This window comes from Phalacrocorax carbo, chromosome 28 (assembly GCF_963921805.1).
Source record: "Phalacrocorax carbo chromosome 28, bPhaCar2.1, whole genome shotgun sequence".
NCBI lineage: Eukaryota > Metazoa > Chordata > Aves > Suliformes > Phalacrocoracidae > Phalacrocorax > Phalacrocorax carbo.
Genome location: NC_087540.1, coordinates 886,215 through 907,132, shown reverse-complemented (window position 1 = coordinate 907,132; position 20,918 = coordinate 886,215). Strand labels below are relative to the sequence as shown.

The 20,918-nt window shown below is 50.0% G+C and overlaps 1 protein-coding gene across 21 annotated transcripts in view; it reads left to right on the top strand.

Annotated features, from left to right (window-relative positions):
* The window catches only part of UBAP2L (ubiquitin associated protein 2 like), a 32,244-nt gene that overhangs the window by 3,192 nt on the left and 8,134 nt on the right, over positions 1 to 20,918 (top strand). For 6 of the 21 annotated variants that reach the window (XM_064475094.1, XM_064475086.1, XM_064475088.1 and 3 more), the window contains exons 2-18: positions 736 to 865; positions 1,437 to 1,514; positions 1,951 to 2,085; positions 5,674 to 5,842; positions 6,179 to 6,274; positions 7,011 to 7,056; positions 7,328 to 7,440; positions 9,089 to 9,163; positions 12,696 to 12,748; positions 14,241 to 14,326; positions 14,789 to 14,960; positions 15,841 to 16,039; positions 17,287 to 17,567; positions 18,390 to 18,562; positions 19,316 to 19,505; positions 20,117 to 20,171; positions 20,628 to 20,802. In XM_064475094.1, the coding sequence (XP_064331164.1) occupies positions 776 to 865; positions 1,437 to 1,514; positions 1,951 to 2,085; positions 5,674 to 5,842; positions 6,179 to 6,274; positions 7,011 to 7,056; positions 7,328 to 7,440; positions 9,089 to 9,163; positions 12,696 to 12,748; positions 14,241 to 14,326; positions 14,789 to 14,960; positions 15,841 to 16,039; positions 17,287 to 17,567; positions 18,390 to 18,562; positions 19,316 to 19,505; positions 20,117 to 20,171; positions 20,628 to 20,802 (2,186 nt within the window). In that variant the 5' untranslated portion in view covers positions 736 to 775. The remainder of the gene's footprint in view (positions 1 to 735; positions 866 to 1,436; positions 1,515 to 1,950; positions 2,086 to 5,673; positions 5,843 to 6,178; positions 6,275 to 7,010; positions 7,057 to 7,327; positions 7,441 to 9,088; positions 9,164 to 12,695; positions 12,749 to 14,240; positions 14,327 to 14,788; positions 14,961 to 15,840; positions 16,040 to 17,286; positions 17,568 to 18,389; positions 18,563 to 19,315; positions 19,506 to 20,116; positions 20,172 to 20,627; positions 20,803 to 20,918) is intronic. The other 15 variants (XM_064475101.1, XM_064475100.1, XM_064475104.1 and 12 more) reach the window with 8 other exon arrangements.

Sequence of the window (20,918 nt, the reverse complement as noted above, 5' to 3'; positions counted from 1 at the left end):
CAGTAACGTAATGACATTCCTGGCTGTTATTCCTTGTTGACATCTAGTTCACTTTTTTGGTACTTTTTTAATCTGGAATACTCTGGTAGAGGAAATCTTAGTATTTCCAGTTGTGGGGAGTAGTTGAAGCAAGCAAAAATGGGCAGTTCTACAAGGGCGGTATTTTTTAAAACAATATCCCACAAACCTGTAGCACCACTTATTACTGGAATGTTTTTGCTTCCCCTGCCCTGCTTTGAAGGCAAGAAAGGAGAAGGGGAAGTAGCTGATGTGTCTGAGGCTCTCAGATGTTCTGCTCTCAAAGTTTCTTCAGAGCTTTTTTCCAGGCATTCCCTGCTGCAGTTGCTGGCCGCAGCCTCTTACGGCCCCGGTCACGGCAAATCCATGCCCGCTCACACCCTTGCAATTTAGCAGCAAGTCGTTAAACCCTTTCCCCCAAGTACTTCTGCTCCTGGGTCCCGATTGTTCCCACCTGGATGCAGGTGATGTTTCATTCCGAGTGCTCTGCCCTGGTAGTGGTAGAGAAACCTCGAGAAGTACAAGTGGCCTTTTTGTCTTGGGGGCATGTGGAAATGGTAGGCTGGCCCGCTGCGGCTTTTGGGGAAGTGGTGGGGAGGGAGAGGGCCTGCGATGGATGTACTGGCTGCCTCACCCACGCGATCGTTCAGTCTTGGTCCTGCCTTTTGTTTTTGGTTTCTAACAGTCTGTTCTCTTTTTTCCCCTGACCCACCACAGAGTTCTACCTTGTAAATACTGTTATTTGTATATACTGTAAATGATGACATCGGTGGGCACTAACCGAGCCCGGGGGAACTGGGAGCAGACACAGACACAGAGCCAGACACAGCACAAGCAGCGGCCGCAGGTAAGGGCAGCGTCCATGGAAACCAGTTAGCTTGGAGGTAGTGACCAGGCGTTCCTGCCTGGCCCAGTGCTAATGACTGGGCTTGGCCTAACGAACTTCCCGTGCGCTGCAGGGCGCTGCTCGCAGAGCCAGGTTAATTGGGCGGCCACTGACAGTGGGATTTCCACATCGGTGCCTCCGAGCGGGAGCGGGGGCTGAGATTTGTTTTTACTTCCATCTGACCATTCCCCGTTCACTTTAGTGAATCCAAGTGGCTGAGAAGCCGCCCGCAGTGAGTCTTGATGTTCTGGCGGTGGTAAGGTCTGCCTCAAAACGGACGTAGTTTAGGTGATCGTTGCTCACCGGGTGCCGCAAGGCCGTCCAGCGGTACGTCCCTTTCTTCCAGACTCCCTTCACTCGCTTCTCTTCCATCTGATTTTCTGAACCTTTGCTCTTTCTGACTCTTGTGCCTCCTCTTCGTCATATTGATTCCTTTCCAGAGATCTCAGGGAAGCTGTATGGCCTTTGGAGGAAGGTTTGTTGGAAATGAGCTGCCCTAACCGTGCTTTCTCTCTCCATGTGATTTCTTTAGGCCACTGCAGAACAGATTCGACTTGCACAGATGATTTCGGACCACAACGATGCTGACTTTGAGGAGAAGGTGAAACAAGTGAGTTGTGGAAAGCGAGGGTGAACTCTGACGGGAAGGCGAGACTGATGCCGAGAGTACTGTGAACGCGTTGGGGGGTGGGAGGGATGTGGCCAGCTGCTCCCTGGATTTCCTTGGACTGGCCTGTTTTTCAGGGCCTCTAGTGCCTGCCCCAGTGTTGAGCTCCAGAATGCAGGGAATGGTGTTATCCTGAGAAAAGGAAGTTGTAGGTTGGGTTGTGGTGAAACAATGGTAACTCCAAATTTCCCACCCTCAGTTACTTCTTGTTGAGGGGACATAATTAAGCTGAGAAGGCTGGGGAGACTCCCAAACCCTGGCATTTCTGTGTAGGATTTCTGGTTTGGGATTCAGTTTGCTTGCCTCCTAAGAGATCCACAGAGATTTTGGTGCCTTCTTGGTTTGGAACGTGCTGACCGTGGAGTTGTTTTCTCTACAGCTGATCGACATCACAGGCAAGAATCAGGACGAGTGTGTGATTGCTCTGCACGACTGCAACGGAGATGTTAACAGAGCCATCAACGTGCTGCTGGAGGGCAATCCGGACACGGTAGGATTGGGTCCTGTAAATCTGGTGAGGCCTAGTTCAGTGTAACTGCATATTTGGAGACAAGACACACAGTAATGTCTAGATAACGAGAGCCAAAATGACTGGCTAGTTCCACAAGTAGCATGTAAAGTGCGATTGTGTCCTGGCTTCTTAACGCTGCTCCCTGTAGGTTTGCCCAGAATACAGGTGTGGCCAGCAAGCCCAATGGAATAGAGGGGAAAATGCAATAAATCATTTACTTCCTATTCCTTTTGAATCCAAGCACTTTGACAACAGCACAGTGGCATCTGTACAAGCTTCCACACTGCTGTGAGTGTGAAGTAACTTATCTTTTCCCACAAGGGCTGAGTGACCTGTGTTGAAAGGCAGGTATGCATTAGCTGTGGTTCATTTCTCATAGGGTAATGCAGTTGTGTGTCTCTGGCCCTAAACATCATTCACTTCTTAGCCGTGTGCTGACTGGCTTGTGCGCTGCTGCCCGTGCCACATTTTTGAGGGCCTTTTTGCTGTTTGTTTTCTGGGGAGTTAGGCTCGACTGCTGTCACTCACCCAGATGCCTGTCTCGGGCAAGCCAAAGTCAGCTCGGAGAACAAGTGAGCACTTGCTTAGGAGGAACCTTCCGCCTGGTGTGTGGGATGTCGTTCATTTTGTGACAAAGACAGCAGAGACTCAAGTTCTGTTACAGCCCAGTAAAAAGCCTACGAATATCAGACCTTTCCAGACTGCCGCTGATAAAACGTATCCTCCCAGTGCCCTGGTTTGGCTGAAGCTGACTCAACTCTTTGTAGAGTTGAGGCTCTAAATATCACTTCAGAATATTATGCGTTAGCTCATTTTTTTTGCTCATTATTAGCGCTGAGCATGGATGGATGAGCTGGACAGCTCGGGCTATATAATGTAGCTGCTCCCCAGTGTCAGGTGCTTTGCTACCTTTGGCACCGGCCAAGTTCAGTACGGCACGAGTAAGGGTTCTTCCGTGCCTTTAGAGAGCCCTTTCCACTGACAGCTGAACAAAACAGCTGTTGGAAAATCCTTTTAGAAAGGGGGATGATACAAATACACATTGTCGAGGCAAAGGTCTGCCGTGACTTTATTTTCCTCCACATCCCTTGTAACCAGCAGCTTCTAGTTAAATGACAAACTCCTGCTATCGCAGCAATTTATTTCCTAGATAAACCCGTTTCTGAGGAAAATAGCATCCAGGATAGTGTACAGCAAACCGTGTTATGTAGCAGTACCTCCTTTATTCGAGCAGCTGAAATGCCCAGCAGCGTGAGAGGCAGGGCAGGACAGGACATGGCTACTGCGGAAGATTTGTAGAGGCAGAAGCGGAGTTGGCAGGGCGAAGCCCTCGAGTGCCTGCCACTTCTCCAGGCTGCAGTGCCATGGGGGGCCTGCGGGCTGGTACCCGCAGCACGGAGCGCAGGCAGCGTCTGCGCTGTAATTGGCCGGCGGTCTTGGAACTGCTTCTGGCCTGGATTCAGCTTGTGCAGCAATCCCAGAAAGGGGATTTTCTGATAAGAAACAGGCTTGCTAATTGCTCAGATACTCCCATGCTGATGAAGACCACTCACCTGCTGAGCTAGTTACTCACAACATACCGTATTTCAAACAGTAAAGGAGCTGCATTGGGTTAGATGTGGCTTAAAATTACAGGAGTCAGAGTAAATATTTTCCTAAATTTCCTTCTGAGCCAGATACCTGTGGGGAGAGACTTCAGAAGCCTGGGGTTTGGAGGCAGTTTGTGCCTCAGTGGTGGTTTTTAGGGTTTGGGCTTTTTTTTTGTCACCATCCCTGCATGTTGCATCCAAAACCAGCTGTTTACTTGTCTGTCAGTTCTGTTTTCAGGTGTTTGTCAATGACTTGTGACTATTTTAAATTGTTCTAACAGTGTGCAGCATCAGTTTAAGGGTAAGAAACTGCTGCAGGCTGTTGTAAAATAAACCAATGCAGGCCCACAGCAGTAAGCTGGAGGCGTGCTTGACTTCTTACAGTTGAACTTGGGATGACTTGAACTTGCCTGTTGGATAAACTCTGTGATTCTCCCCTCCCTGTGAGCTGCTGCTTGGGGGAGGGGTTTTGTTAAATCACTCTACATCTGAGGGAATAACTTAACTGGAAATGTTGACTGCAGAGCACTTTGGAACATTTACCTGGGTTATTCTGAGAGCTCCCCAAAACAGTCACCTATATGAAATGGCAGGGTATTTTTTTCCACTAAACAGGATAATAGCTTGGACGGGTGGACTCTTCACTGGTTAAAAAACCGTCTGTCCGGCCAAGCCCAGAGAGCTGCGGTGATCGGAGCTAAACCCAGCGGGCGGCCGGTCACAGCGGGGCTCCCCAGGGCTCAGCGTTGGGGCCAGCCTTGTTTAATGTCTTCATCAATGATCTGGGCGAGGGGATCGAGGGCACCCTCAGTCAGTTGGCAGGTGACACCGAGCTGGGCGGGAGTGTCGATCTGCTGGAGGGCAGGAAGGCTCTGCAGAGGGACCTGGGCAGGCTGGAGCGATGGGCCGAGGCCAGTTGTGTGAGGTTTAACAAGGCCCAGGGCCGGGTCCTGCCCTTGGGTCACACCAACCCCAGGCAGCGCCCCAGGCCTGGGGCAGAGGGGCTGGGAAGTGCCCGGTGGAGAAGGCCCTGGGGGGGCTGGCTGACAGCCGGCTGGGCATGAGCCAGCAGTGCCCGGGTGGCCAAGGAGGCCACCAGCCCCCGGGCTTGTGTCAGCACTGGTGTGGCCAGCAGGAGCCGGGCAGGGATGGGGCCCCTGTGCTCGGCCCTGGGGAGGCCCCACCTCGAGTGCTGGGCTCAGGTTTGGGCCCCTCGGGACAAGAAGGGCCTGGAGGGGCTGGAGCGTGTCCAGAGAAGGGCAGCGGGGCTGGGGCAGGGTCTGGAGCACAAGTGTGCTGGGGGGCGGCTGAGGGGGCTGGGGGGGTTTAGCCTGGAGAAGGGGGGGCTGAGGGGAGCCCTTCTCGCTCTCTGCAGCTGCCTGAGAGGGGCTGGAGTGAGGGGGGGGTTGGTCTCTGCTCCCAAGTCACCAGTGACAGGACGAGAGGGAACGGCCTCAGGCTGCGTCAGGGGAGGTTTAGGTTGGGTGTGAGGGAAAATGCCTTCCCTGCCAGAGGGGTCAGGCCCTGGCACAGGCTGCCCCGAGAGGTGGGGGAGTCGCCGTCCCTGGGGGGGTTCAGAAACCATGTAGCCGTGGCACGTCAGGGCATGGTTTAGGAGGCCTGGGCGTGTTGGGTTGACAGTTGGGCTTAGTGATCCTAGAGGTCTTTTCCAACCTTAATGATTCTGTGATAAATTAATCCACGCTTTGATCTTGAGTATCATGCCCGCTCTGTTTAAGAGGTTTAGTAGATCTTTGCAGAAGTAGAATATCTCATCTCCTGGTACCTCAGACTGCATGCCAGTCAGCTGTACGAAAGCTTTCCTTGAAGGCAGAAGCTGTACTGTGTGTAGGCTGATAGACTCTTCTAAAAAAAATCGGTCTGGGAACCGTTTTTCTGGAAACCCGTGTTATATTGTCTGTAGCATGTTTAAATATGCATGTGTTTGCATCCTGCATCGACCAAACTATGATTAACTTCTTTCCCCTCTGCAAACCTTCAGCATTCCTGGGAAATGGTCGGGAAGAAGAAGGGTGTCTCAGGACAGAAGGAGAGTGGACAGACAGAACCCAGTGAAGAAAGCAAAGAAAACCGGGAGAGGGATCGGGATTTCAGCAGACGACGCGGCGGGCCACCGAGGCGGGGGCGAGGTGCCAGCCGTGGAAGAGAGTGTATGGACCTGCCCTTTAATAACACCCGTAACGGTCACAATGCGCCCCGAGGCACTTTGTGCTTCATAAAAGCTGTCAGTAAAGCTTCTTAAGCAGATGCATTTTTGAGGAAAACCGTCCTTGGGTGTGTGGCATTCCGTTTGATGCTCCCTTGTCTGAGATGATTCCTTGGGTGATACCCTCAGTACCATCAGCTTAAATAAAAGAAGCTGTGGGAGTGTTTGGCGGCACAGTCTCCCACACAGCTACTGTGCTTTGGTGTTTGAGGTCTGGTCTTGCATCCTCCCTAAAGCAGGGTGAGTCTTGAAATTGTCTTTGCGTTGTTCTGTCTTTCAGTTCGGGGCCAGGAGAATGGACTAGACGGCGGTAAGAGCGGTGGATCTTCTGGAAGAGGCACGGAAAGAGGGAGGCGGGGACGTGGCCGAGGCCGAGGTACACATGGGGTTTGAGGTCAGAGGGGGTGGGAGGAGAAGAGTTACGTCAGCATAACTATCTCCTCCGTGAGGTTTGAAAGCCTCTTTTATGGGAGGAATTGCCAAACTGACAATAAGCACTTGATTTTTCTGTTCTCATAATTACGCTTAGTGCCTACGTGTTGCTTCCCCATCTTAAGCATGCTAGAAACAGTATCTAGTTCTTGCCTCTCGTGTGTAGAGTTGGAAAAAAATAGGGCTTTACTGTATAGGTGTGGGAAGTGAAGAAAACTAAAGTGGCTATTTGCAGGTGGGCCAACTGCTTGTTAGCAACAGAATCTGGATCCTCCCTATTCTTCCGCATGTCTCTGGGCACCATTGCTGTGTGAACGCTTGGCTTGGTTTTCAAGTACTCAGCGGCAGAAACTCATTTTCCCACAAAGTCTGTGCTGCTCAGGAGTTGTTGCTGAGGACACACACTGCAGAAATCAGAACCTGGGGTCTGGCACTTATGGTTTGTGCCAGCTGGAAACCTCATCTGAGCCCGGAATCATGCATTGCTAATTATACTGCCAGCCAGCTGAGGTCATGCCCACACATCTAAAGACACTGCTGGAAATCCCATCAACTCAGGAAGATCCTCACCACTTTCGTGTTCTGGGCATCAGAACTCCATATGTTGTTCAAGTGTTTCTTTTCCCGGTGACTCAGAGTCAAGAGAGGTGCTCAGCAGTGCATGTGTGTGTGTTTTACAGGTGGCTCTGGAAGGCGAGGGGGAAGATTTTCTGCCCAAGGCATGGGGTAAGTTTCACTGGTACAAATAAAAGTCTTTGTGCATGAATAGTACTGTTTGCGTCAGGCGTTTGTGTTCCAATTTTCCTTTTTTTGTTAATAAAGCCAAAACTGCATCATGCTAACTTAAATTTGGAACGGCTGGTGTAGCTGAAACATCCCTCTGCTGAGAGAACTGTCTTTTGAGACTCTGAGATGTGTCATGGTCTGAATAAAATCAGTTGCTTTTAAAACACTTAAGGAGAGGGAGCAAAAATTTCCATCCTCATATTTCTTACAGAACTTTCAACCCAGCTGACTATGCCGAGCCGGCCGGCACGGATGAGAGCTACGGGAATAGCAACAACAACACGTGGAACAACACTGGCAGCTTCGAGCCGGATGATGGCACAAGTAAGTGGTCTTCACGCGTGCGTTCGCAGATTTATAGTTAGAGGTAAGTGGATTTTGTGTCCATCCAGTTGCCTGGAGGAGGTTCGGGGTAGGTCTTTGGCTTGGGAATGGAGGCACAGGTGGTTGGTTCAGGGATGGATTTCAGTGACCCTGTTTATTTGCAGCTGGAGGTGCCTTTGCACCTGTCAGGGTGACCACGTTGGAAACTGGGAGCTGGATGATTGTTGTGGGTGAGCCTGTGTGCACGCTGTTGCCCAAGAGGGAACTGTCTGTTTTCCAGTAGAAACCATGTTGCCTCTATGGAAAATTCTTTTTTTTTAATAAACCGTAGTGCGATAAACACATGCAAGTTCCCCCAATATTCAGCGCAGCCTCCAGAGAATACTGCTCAGAGTTCAGATGTCTAGCTCTTGGTTTTGGCATGGGGAACATTCTCTCCTTCATGGTCATCTTGCTCAAACTGCTGTAGGCTGAGGCCTTGCTGCAGCAAGCTAGCTGAAGGGAAACCTTCACCGCTTGCCTGTCGGAAGCAAACGCTTCTTCACTGGGTGGTTCGGGAACACCCACCTGCCTTTGCACGTTCTCTTGCATTGGAAAAATGGTCCTTTTTTTGTTTGTTTCAAGTACGCACACTATTGTAAGACACAAGTAAACTCAGATTTTGCAGTGTGATAACTGGACAGAGTCGCAAGGGACAATCCTTAATCGTAAGTAGTCTGTTCATGTGGGGGTTTTTAAGAGCGGTGGTTTTGGGGTTATTTTTTTATGGAGCAGTCTTGCACCACCAGGAAGTCAAACTATTTTTCCATGATTTTTGAGCATTCAGGTAAATATCACGCCTGAGTTCTAAGAAGCGTTCAAAACCGTATTAATGTTGCTTTAGGCTGCTTCCATACTTCTTATGTTTGCTGAAAAACCGATAGATTTGGAAAGAGAGGAATAAAGTGAACTCTGATACCTTTTACTACACGTTGTTAGCGTAGGGGTTTTTGGTTGGTTTGTGTTTTGGTGGTATTTTGTTTGCTTTGGGGTTTTTTGGTTTGGGTTTTTTTCCCCCCCAGAAAATGGAGAGCTGTTTTGAAAAGGGTAAAAAATAAGCATGGTTTTGTAAAACACTAGCAGATTGAGTGATCATCATCTTGCCGACTGAGAAACGGAGCTTTAAATACCGGAGGGAGTAGTGTAGGCATGTGTTAAGGTTAATGGGTGCGCTTGTCTCTGGAGGAAAGAGGGATGGGAGTGGATGAGCTCTGCGCGGTGGAAGTTCAAGTGTCTGGTCTGAACAGGCTTCTGTGTGTTTGGGTGGGGTTTTTTTGTGTGTTGGTGTTTTGTAGAATTGTGGAACAACGTGGGTTAGAGTGTGGTTGGGGGGAACTGAAGATTTTTTGGAGGGAACAACTCAGATTTGCTCCAGTACTACAACACAGCTGTAAAGTTTATCATGCAACTATGCCGTTCACCTGTGGTGCGCGTGGTGGTTTTGCTTCCACTTCAGTAGCCGCAGGCACCTCTTTAAATTACCAGTATCCACAGGTACAATGTGACTGGTGTGAATGGGGGCAATGAAACTCGCCTTCGCTTCTTTAAGTCAAAAGTTTCACTGGTTGTCTGTCTCTTCTTTTTTTTTCTTTTTTTTTTTTTGTTTCAGGACTTGATTTCATTGGGGGTGAGGGGTCAAATTATCCCCGAAAATATGACACTGCTCCTGGTACGATACATCCAGGTGCACTAACTGCCCCGGATACCTTTACTTTACAGCTTTTTTTTAAAATTAAATATCTGTGGATATGTCATTCTTCTTTCTCTTAATTTGTTAATTTTAATGAATATTTGACGTTTGTTCTGACTGTGCTTTTACTAATACTGACACTTTAAATGTAAATTGGGAGAGGTTAACCCAAATTCTTGTGGGTTATGTAAATTTTAACTTCAGCCACTGCTTCTTGGTACCCAGAGCAGCTCCGTGTCCACAGCACTGACGACAGTGTGTCCCACCCGAGGGTAGGAAGCGTGAGGCAGCTTTGTCTCACATCCAGCAAGCTGTGACTTGCCGTTGTCCCCGTGCCGTTTCCTCAGCACGGCAGTTCAGTTCTGCAGCAATCACTTCACTGGCCTCCCCGCTGCCTTTCTGCTGAGGGTCAAAACACTGCTGCAAGGGGAATTTAGTCTGGCTAAACTATCGCAGCGCTTTGCCTCTGCTTATGGCTACCTCTGGGTATGCAACGTGCTTGGTGGTTGCTTTGGGTTGCTTTTGCTGCCCGGCAGCTCTTCACCTGAGCAGACCTGCCCTGCAGCTGAAGATTGCAATGGATTTTGAGATGACCGGGATGCTTGACGGCAAAGCTGCTCAGTGCCTGGCCACTTTATTTCCTGCTCTTACACCTTTATGCTTTATGAAGCCAAGAGACGCCCATGCGATGGTCCAGTTCACTTATACCTTCCAAATCCCATCAGTGTCCGTAAGGCCAAAACTGTTTGACTAACATCTCCTCCATCTGACCTGGGGTCTGGAAGTCAAGAATAAGAGCCCTTCTGGAGGAACTTGCCATGTTGCTCCTGAAGGTCAGGACAGGAGGAGGAGCGTTGAAACCACGGAGGCTGTTGCAGGGGCCCGGAGGCAGACGGGATTGGAGTGCTTCTGTTGCTTTGGAGCATCTCCTGGGTCTCGCCTCTGGGTTAATCTTTAACTCCCGCAGGCAGCACAAGGCCGTCGGCTCCAGTGCTGCCGCCACGCTTTAGCTTTGTTTGGGTTTACATTCCTTTGAGGTGCAGAGTGAGGGATTTTGGGTCTGTCACTCCTCCAGGCTGAGGCATTGAGCATGTGTCCAGCCACTGAGATAGCGGCCGACCACCTGATGGGCTGCAGGAGGAGCAAGCTGGTTGCTCATCTCCCAGTTTAAAGTTAAGAGATAGTGTGTTTGGAGCAGCGGGGAATCTTGAAGACACGAGGGGATTTTTTTTTTTCAGCACATTCCTATTTGCAAATGCTTATTGACTTTTAATTTTATTTTTTCCCCTTTTCCTGGTTTGAGGAACTTAAAGACCAGCAGATCTTTGAAGGGCTTTCTTAAAGCATAGAGGAGGGATTCCCGGTCAGAAGATGACACTTCTGAAATGGTGTTAGAAGTGTCAGGGTGTTGCTTGAATTGCAGCTCACCTTTGGAAGAGCTTGAATGGAGAGTGATACACTCAGTTTCTTTTAAAAAAAATCTAAACACACTGGGCTGGTTAGGAAGCTTTCTGGAGCATTTTTGGCGAATGCCCGGTTGTACATCACGGGTCTTGCATTTTCCACCTGTCCCTTTTATAGAATCGTAGAATAGAATCATAATGGTTGGAAAAGACCTCGAAGATCATCAACTCCAACTGTCAGCCCAACGCCCCCAGGTCTCCTAAACACAAGCCGTGCTGAATAGGTGTCCGGTACTCGAAGTAGACTTGCCAGGAAAGCCCCATCAATGGCTGCTCTTCATCTGCAGGATTTCCTTCTGCTTTTCATGCCACTTTGCTCTTCCTTTCATTTCCCCCAAGTGAGCAAGACTAATAGAGCCCTGTGCCACGTTCCTACATGCACAAACTCTTCTTGGGGCAACCCTTGCAGCTTCTTGCGCTCCCCTGCCAGCTGCAGCTGACCGAGGTACCTCCAGCTCCCACGTCACCTCTTGGGTAAGGGTTGAGCTGGTAGGACCTTTCTGATCCATTAAAATCTGGAAAAGAGCCTTCCTGCTACTGCTGTGAGGGCACAAAAAAATCTAGGGAATGGTGGAGTCTGGGTTTTTAAACCCCAGATGTGTTTTGCATTGAATGTGTTGAACTCCTTATGCTTCTGGCTGGAGCGGGTAGAGCAGTGTGCCTTGAGACTCCTGGCACTCGAGGAAGTCATGTTGTATTGATAACTGTATTTCTAACTTGAATATTAAAAAAAGAAGAATTCAAGGAAGGCTTCTTGAATTGGCTCAACTTGTCAGACAAAACAACAAGGAAAAAAGAACAATTTACTGATAATATACTTATTTCATGCACTAAATCCCTGACTTACAGACAAGCAATTGTTTGGCTATTTTGGCCCCCTAATTAAAGTGTATGTGGGAAGCTCTGCTGTGTCCTTCCCTCCAAAACCTCAGCAAGCCTGATCGCGCCTTGCCCCTGAATCCACAACATTCGCATTCCCTACGTGCTATGTTTTTATGCTGTAAAAGGCTTTCAGCTTATAAAAGGGCTGATGCCAACTTGTTCTGTCCTTGTACATGTCTCCAGGATTAACCCTGTTGGCTCTGTCAGATTTTGTGGGTCTGGTTTGCATGGGCTGAGAACAAGCTGTGCAAAACGGGGCTGGCTTTACGCTGTGAGTTTTTTGGGGTGTAAAATGCTCCTGCTCTCCTCCCACACCAAATTTTCAGTTGCCTAATGGATTCAGAAGTTGCCACGTAATATTTGAAGTACGGAGGTTAAACTGATCGAAGTGAGGGACAGAACAAGTTGAAGATGCGGCCAGGCAAAACTTTTTTTTCCAGGAAACTCTGCTCTCTTACAAATTGCGCTGTGCTGGTTTGCGGCTGAAATCTCGTGCTTTTCTCCCTGATATTTTAAACTACTCACTTTGAGCATGTCTCTGAAATTGGTCACAGAAAATGTGGGAATTGCTTAGTCCCTTTAATTTTCCTTTCTGATTCCCATTTGCCTGTGCACAGGAGGTCCTCGTGCAGTGAGGTTTCAACATTTTTTTAGGGGGGAGGTGGGGAGGATGAACCCTGTGAACCACATTGTCCCTGGGTTTCATGGAAACTTAAGGTTTAACCGTTGGTGAGGTCCTGCCCAAGAGCTGGCAGGAAGCCCCTACAGGGGGTGTTCTGTCCGAGCTGCTGGGGTAACACGGTCTGCTCCTGGGTGCAGAAACTTGCAGCTACTGCAGTATGAGGGGGAATCAGGAAAATGGCACAAGGAGGCTGGGGCCGATGCTGGGGCTTCCTTGCCAAGCTCAGCTACCCTGTTCGGTGTCGGGTGTGTGCGTTGCCCTAGCTGCCAGCCCAGTGGTCTCTCTCTTTCGGCCTAGCCTGCCCAAGCAAGGCTGAGGCGAGCCCATCACGGTGCCTTGCCCATGAATCGCGGGTTGGGGTGGGTAGACTGCTCTAACTTGTCTGGTTGGCAAATAGAAATCCTCTCAGCTGCTTGCAAAGCTCCCCAGTGCTTCCTTGGCTCTCGGAGGTAGAGCTTTGATGCACACCTAACTTCTGTACCTGTTGTTACCCTTGTAGGTGCGTGGAGGGCAGCGACAGAAGAATGGGGCACGGAGGACTGGAATGAAGATGTAGGTACTCTCCAAACCCCCCTCCTCCCTGCATCTGCTGGCAGGCTGCCGTCCTGTTTGTACACACCCAGCTACGAGAGGCGCGCGAAGCCCATCCTCTCCAAACTATGGGCATAGCCCGAGCAAGGCTCCCAATTCCAGGAGCTGTGATGAATAAGGAAACATTACTGCTTCTAAAGTACGTGTGAAGTAGAGCTTGTTGTAGGAGCCCAAGTCAGGAAGGGATTTCCCAGGGCACTGAGTCTGGTCTTCTCGTTTCCTGCAACTGCATGATTGAATTCTTCCATAAACTGGCCTGACTCCGCACAAGACTCATGCTCTTCTCCTCTGGTGGAGTGACAGTTTGGGAAGGTTTGCCTTTGATCCGCACCATGTGCCTGTGGAGGAGGCAGCAGCAGCTTTGTGTGTGTGTGTCACGTGCCTCTTCTGGTCCTTGTGATTCGGATTGAACAGAAGCTCTTGGCTTTACCCTCTGACTTGCTCTTCGGAGCGTAGTGCTGCTTTTTGTTCTCTACCTGGCGCCTCCTTCAGGGGAGTGCGGACGCTGTTATTGCCTGCTTTTAATGCCTCTGTATGAGTTTCTTCTGAAATGGGCTTCAGTCTCTCTCTGAATCAAGGGAGAACTTCTGTTCTTGCAGACAGGAGCAGGGCTGGGCTTTTTTAGTATTACTATTAAGGGTTTTGCATGCTCATTTTTGCTAAGCCTACAGAACGGGCATGAAGGGAAAGCTTTTGCTTTCCAGACACCATCTGAAGGAAGTGCTCCTGCTGTGTTTGCAGATGCAAGCAGCTTCTCTGTCTGTTCAGTCAGGTCTCTGCTTGAAAAGAGCCTTTGATAGCCCTTCTTTCCTCCAGTGTGTGTGATACGCTCCCAGGGGTTCCTTATTTTGCTTTAAAACTCTTGCAGTTTAGTTGCTGGCAGCTCCTCAGTCTGGAATAAAAGCTGTTCCTATTCAGATATGTTCCAGGCGAAATCACAGGTGGTCATTAAACCTCCCCTTCAGTCATTTTTGAGCAATGTTGTTTTCCCTTCCGTAGTTGAAGTAGATGTGTTGGTCTCTGGTCACACCACCCAGGTGAGGCCAGGATCACTGGAAGTTTAACTATGGGTCTGAAGCTTTTTTCTTTGACTTCTCTAGCGATGCCTGCACCTACCTGTGTGGTGGGCTTGCAGATCAGTGCTGCGTACCATCGATTCAGAGCGCCTGTCTAAGGCCCCAGCAGCCCTAGTGGATTTGAGGACTGTGGGAAATTTCTAGAAGGATTTGGGTTTTTTCCACTGGCAGGTGATTTGTGCACTTGCCTGAGAAGAAACAAATGGAATAGAAGCTGATTCTGATGGAAGCCGAACGTTAGAGAAGTTTAAGGCTAAACACTTGAATTTCTTGAATCTTTCTGTGGCTGTTTGTCTCAAATGTCTGTGCTTTATTTGGAGACCCAAGATGCTGTTCTCACTTTGGATTCTTCTTCCCTTTTTTTGAAAATCTTTCAGCTGTCTGAGACGAAGATCTTCACCGCCTCCAACGTGTCTTCAGTGCCTCTGCCTGCCGAGAATGTGACAATCACAGCTGGACAGAGGTGATAACCTGTGGCAATGCTGTTTACACGGGAAAAGTGGCGCACAAGTCCTAGAGCAATTTGCCATCTCAGACTGAACCTTGGCAGCCAGCTAAATGCAGCAGCTCTGAATAAGATGAGATGAATTTAAATGGGAAAGTTGAGTTAGGAGTTTCCAGGTCCTAGTCCTAGATTAGAGTTTTTCTAGGCTCTGCTGCTGGTTCTTCAGATTTGGGGGCATTTTGCTGTGTTAAATTAATGGAAGACATGCTTTAAAACAGAAAGCCATGCAGGATCTTGCTTGGTGTCTGTCCTTTTGAGGTTGCTACTGGCAGTTGTGAGTTAACATTCTGCAAATTCATTCAATTTGTAAAGTAAAAGCTATAAATTATGAGGCTGGACGTAGAATACCGCTGTAATGGACGCGAGGGGTGCGACAGAACTTGTGTTAACCTCAGTGGATTATCTTCTCTCTTTACCCAGAATTGATCTTGCAGTCCTGCTAGGAAAGACGCCATCTTCCATGGAGAATGAGTCAACAAACCTGGAGTCATCCCAGACTCCTTCCCTGGCCCAGCCACTGGTGTTCAGCAACTCTAAGCAAAATGCTATATCCCAGCCTGCTTCTGGTAACTCCTTCTCTCACCACAGCATGGTAAGGAAATGCTGGTCGCTGCCAGCATGCGGATTTTGGCAGGTGTTGGTCTCCCTGACATTCTCTGCATTTGAGCAACATGGGAAATACAGTTCTGACACCTGCTCGCTTCTTGTGGGTGGCAGAGTCCTCCGCTTGCGTGATTCGCCGGTCTGCTCTGAATGCAGAGGCATGAAGTCCATTGCTTAATTAGAAATAATTGGGATAATTCCTCCCCTGTTGCCCTGGTCAGACTTGCAACACACGCTTCTTTCCCACGCAAGAGGAAAGGAAAATTTGCGGTCCAGGGCTTGCAAATTCAACAGCTTGAGAAGTGGAACTGGTTGGGAGTTTGGTGCGGGATGAAATGCTGGCATTACTAACGGGAAGGATGGAGGCATCGATCTGAATCGGGGATGTGCACAGACCTGGGCAGATGCTGCTTTGTGTAACTTCAGCAAAAGAAATAAAAATTGTGCACTTACAGGAAGGTAGTTCAGGAAGGATTTTCAAAACCACTTTAACTGTAAAGCCACGTTCTCCTGGTGGTTGTCTTTTTTTAGTGCATCCGAGTGCATGTGAATAATTTAGTACACTTTTAAAGGTCTTATCTGTTAACTTTCCTTGTAAGCCTCCATGGCACTGTAAAATGCCATGGGTTGGGCAACAGCTAAGTGTACCTGCAGTCACATGCAGTACAGGCTGTGAGAGAAGTACGAGCTCTCCTTGCCAGCAGTGTCTGTGTGCATCTGGAGCTCAAGAGCGTTAAGCTGAGGCACCCAGGGAGAAGCAGCAGGATACAAGTGTGTTCAGGCTTACGTTAAGAGATGTATCTGTCCTCTGAGCCAAGTTCCAAACGAAGGGAGATGTTGACTTTGTTATGTCCTTGCTGAAATTGCAGGTGAGCATGCTGGGGAAAGGGTTTGGAGATGTCGGGGAGGCCAAAGGCAGCAGTACCACAGGCTCTCAGTTCCTGGAGCAGTTCAAGACAGCCCAGGCTCTGGCTCAGCTGGCTGCTCAGCACACCCAGCCTGGTGGGAGCACCACTGCTTCTTGGGACATGGGATCCACTACGCAGACCTCGTCTCTTGTGCAGTATGGTAAGGAAAAGCAGCGCGGCTCCCCAGAGAGGAGCGCGTTCTCCCAGAACTGCAAAACCACGCCGCAAGCAGCGGAGTGAGGGATTTGGTGGAGGGCCAGATCACAAGGTCACAACCAAGCCAACTGTGCTGCAGAAATTAAAAGAACCACGGGTCCAAGTTTGTGAGAGTAAAATGTAATAGTGCTCATGAGTCTTTCCCTGGTCCTTTTGTACCTAGAGCAGTTGAATCCCTCTCCCTCTTGGTCATGCCAGACAGCTTCAGGGCCAGGGACCTGGCGTTCCCGAGACCCTCACAGTGTGCAGAGCTGCTTCCTGGTGTGAGGCTGTGTAACAGAGAAGGGGTCTGAAAGTGGTCACCTCTGGGGAATAGTTCCCGAATACCAACGCTTGTCGGTCGCACCTCGCTGCTGACCTGATGCTATCTTTTAAAGGAATGTGATTCTGGTGCTGTTAAATGCCAGGAAGTAACTCTGCCTCTGGATCGGCATGAGGGAATAAACAGTGGTTAAGAGAGAGGCTCTTGCTTTTCAGATGAGATGCTGAGCCCTGCTGTGGCCGAGTGCTAGTGCCGTTTCTTTCAGCTTGTGCGTTTTATTTCTTGCTATAGGGAAATGGCTCTGGTTCAAATCTAAGCTGAAGAAAAATCGAGCCCTGTCCTATTAACAGTCAGCGTTGGCAGCTCCTGATCTTTTCAGACAAGGAGCCACAGAGGAGAGTCAGAGAGAATAGGAGTTGTTTTTTTAATAAGCTGCGGTAAGGCTTAGGCAAAAGAGGAGGGTGGTGCAGTTGTGCAAAGACTGAGGGTGGGCAGCCCCGAGGAGTGGTGTTGTGTGGAGGATACCCAGTACTTGCCAGGGAAAGAGCAGGCAATGAAACGCAGCAGTGTTGGCAGAGGGGGGGAGCGAAGCAGTGTCAGGCCTCTGACATTCGGTGCCTCCACACAAAGGACTCTGACGTCCAGCTTTTCTTAGAGGATGGAGGACTTCTGCTGTGCAAGTTCATTTTGTCCTATGGAGATGGTGGAAGAATCTGAGGGGAGAAGGGCTTAAAAGGCTCGGTGTTGACAGTGGTGAGAGCACAAAGCTGGGAGTGGAGCTGCTGGGGTTCCCTGCTCTCTGATTTTAACGGGCTCCAGGAGGATTTGTAGTGTGATGTGATTTTATTTTTCTTGATGCTGAGAAGTGTCAGAACTTGATTTAGTTTTAAGGAAACAAACCCTGCTAAGTCAGCTCTTGTCTCCTCCAGTAGATCTCAAGAACCCGACAGACTCTTCCGTGCATAGTCCCTTCACCAAGCGTCAGGCCTTCACGTCAACTTCAACCATGATAGAAGTGTTCATGCAGGAGAAGCAGCCTGTGGTGACTGCCTCCACAACCGTGCCGGCACCCCCTTCCTCGCCTCTGCCCAGCAAAACCAACCCTGTTCCCCAGATGTCCCCGGGGTCTTCGGATAACCAGTCCTCCAGTCCCCAGCCAGCACAGCAGAAGCTGAAGCAGCAAAAGAAAAAAGCATCGTTAACATCAAAGGTGTGGATCGATGGTGGGGAAGGAGGCACTGTATTGTGTTAGAGCTGCAGAAAAATCCATTTGGGTTGTTGAGGGAAGGGCAGGGCTTGACCTTCCTGCGGTTAGCATTGGGTGTTGAGGGGGTGACAGAGAAAAGCTCGCCTGTCTGGGTCGAACAGTGTAATTCAGAGGATGCAAGCCTGTAACTACCCTCGTGTGCTGGGAAATGTGGGTACTAAAGTCATTTAGTACCCACATTAGCCCTAGTGAGGCCACATCTGGGGGGCTGCGTCCAGTTCTGGGCCCCCCAGTTCAGGAAGGGCAGGGAACTGCCGGGGAGAGGCCAGCGGAGAGCTACGGAGATGGTCAGGGGCTGGAGCATCTCCCTTGTGAGGAAAGGCTGAGAGACCTGGGCTTGTTCAGCCTGGAGAAGAGAAGGCTGAGGGGGGATCTCATCAGTGCCTATAAATATCTGAAGGGTGGGTGTCAGGAGGATGGGGCCGGGCTCTTTTCAGTGGTGCCCAACGCCAGGCCAAGGGGCCACGGGCACAAGCTGGAACACGGGAAGTTCCCCCTGAACATGAGGACAAACCCCTTCCCTGTGCGGGTGCCAGAGCAGGGGCACAGGCTGCCCAGAGAGGCTGTGGGGTCCCTTCCCTGGAGACATTCACCCCCCGCCTGGACGTGGCCCTGTGCCCCTGCTCTGGGGGTGCCTGCTCCAGCAGGGGGTGGGACGGGGTGAGCTCCAGAGGGCCCTGCCAACCCCCACCATGCTGTGATTCTGTGATTTTCTGTGCTTATCCCAGGCAGCTATTGACCCTTTCTGCTTTTTCTCCCTCGCAGATTCCTGCACTTGCGGTGGAAATGCCTGGCTCAGCGGATATCTCAGGGCTAAACCTGCAGTTTGGGGCGTTACAGTTTGGTTCAGAGCCTGTTCTCGCGGAGTACGAATCGACGCCCACAACAAGTGCTGCCGTTAGCCAATCTCAAAGCAGCCTGTACACCAGCACGGCTAGGTGAGGACCAGGCGTGAGGAGGGGAACAATTAATCCAAGCAGGTAGCTTTGAAAGGTAGCTAGTCCCATGGACTTTAGTTAGCGGCATACTAGTAGACCCTTTCTGACTGCACCATGGTCACAAAGGGGGGACAAGGTATGCAACAGCAAAGCATAAGTTGCCAGCAGACTCATTCAGGCAGCTCTATGACTGATTGGCCTGTGGTACTTATACAGAAAGCAGATGTTTCCTGCTGTTGTTAAACTGTGTTGCTTGAAACACAGGAGGGGAGCCCCCCAGCACAACTGCTCCTTGTCCCTGGTGAGCAGATTCTGTGTGCTTTGCCCTGCTTTTTGCCTGGCAGACTGGGACGCAGTGGAGTAGGTGTGTCTGGGGTGACGATGCCTTGCCAAAGGGAAGTGGTTCTGTCTCCTGTTGGGCTGACCCTTAATATCTGGTCGGTCCCTTGAGTGCTGCGACCTGAGTGGTTGGCAGCTCATGAAATGTCACCTAGAGCACAGCAGTGTGGGAGGCAAGACTGCAGCTAGGTGCCAGCATCCTCCTGTGGCTGGGCTAGCCCTTGTCGGGGTATGTTTCTCTGCTTGGTTTGCTTGGCTGCTTTGTGTGGTGCCTTTATGCTAATGTTTGAGGCTCTTTATTTTGAAGGTCCGAAATGCAGAGCCGAGAGTCTGGGTCAGCAGCTTACAGCAGGGCTGCTTTGGAGGAAAATGTAAACTCCTTTCCTTTTTTTCTTTTTTTCCCCCTCTTCGTAGTGAATCTTCATCCACAATTTCGTCCAATCAAAGCCAGGAGTCTGGTTACCAGAGCGGCACAATACAGACAGCAACGTTTACCTCCCAGAACAGCGCTCAGGGACCACTGTACGAACAGAGATCCACCCAGACGAGGCGATACCCAAATTCAATCTCCTCCTCGCCCCAGAAAGATCTGACCCAGGCCAAGGTAGGAAAATAGCTTTGCTCACCCTGTGTGTTGAATAAGCATAGTGTGTGAAGCACTGCCGCAGGGAGAAGCGAAGTCATTTATCAAGTGTTTCTGTGATTCTCCAGCCTCACTACACAGCTAGTGGACTCTCCTGAGAGCTTTCTTCTGGCTGCTGCCAGAGGCTTTAGTTATGTTACTTAACCTGGGGCTGGGCCAGAGGGGTTAACGGTGTTTAAGTTGGTATCAGGCCACGCGTCGGGTCATGCATAATTATCCTGCTGCAGGGTGGCGTTGAGGCTAAGGGTTTAGTATTGTCTTAAGGATTCAATTCTTGCATGCTGCACGCAAATTCAGTAACATGAATTTTGGCTAACAGACTTGGGTTGAGGAGTCTTAACTACCAGGAACAGAGAAATTTCTTGCACTGCTTTCTCAAATATGTACTTGGGGGTCATGCTGGCACTGGGCTGCTTGAGCTTGGGACCGACCCCGACGCAGTCTGGTGACATGTGCTGGTAGCACAGCTTTTTGACAGCTGAGGAGGGAGTGCGGGAGGGGGCTGGCACTAGATCTGCCTCTGGAAACAAGCAGCCGCAATGCCCAGTACTCTTTTCTCTCTTCTTCCTCAGAATGGTTTCAGTTCTGTACAACCCACGCCGTTACAAACCACACAGGCCGTTGAAGGTAAGACTGTTGGTGCAGTGGGTGTCCCGAGTCTCTTGAACTGCTTGTATTCTTTGCTTTGGATGAAAAGCTTTATTTGTGCTAATAGCAAGTCCTTTCCCTGCTGGACTAATTGCTGCCACTGGATTAGTTGCTTGCCTCGAAATGTTCAGCTTTCTGCTGATGGATACATGAGATCCTTAACGAATCACTCCCTGATGACAATTTACTCTGACTTGTTTGTGAAAGGCACCTCATCTGTAGGTCTTGAAGCTCTTTGCAGAGCCAATGGCAGTGTTGGGGTAAAGTGAGACGTAGAACACAGTGACGCTGTCACAAGTGTGTCACTGGTTGGCAGCAGGGAGGGAACCCGCAGATCTCCCAACTCCTCTAGCTGAGCTTTCGCTGATCCTCACCACTGAATTGCCCTCCAGGAGCAGCTAGTACCTGCCCCTAACCCCGAGCTTTCGTTCGCAGGTGCTACAGGCCCCGCAGTGAAATCCGATTCCCCCTCTGCTCCCAGTATCACGCCCCTCAGCGATGGGGTATCAGCGTCATCCTTGCTGACAACAGCCAGCCAACACTCAACAGCTCTGAGCAGCCTGAGCCACAGTGAGGAACTCCCCAGTACAACCACCACCCAACTCAGCAGGTGAGGTGGATGGATTTCTAGAGAGGCAGAACTAGATAAGCAGGGATCCATAGTAGACATCAAAGTCTGTCTCATGCAGTGGGGAAGACTGAGATGGCTCATCCCATCCGAGTAGA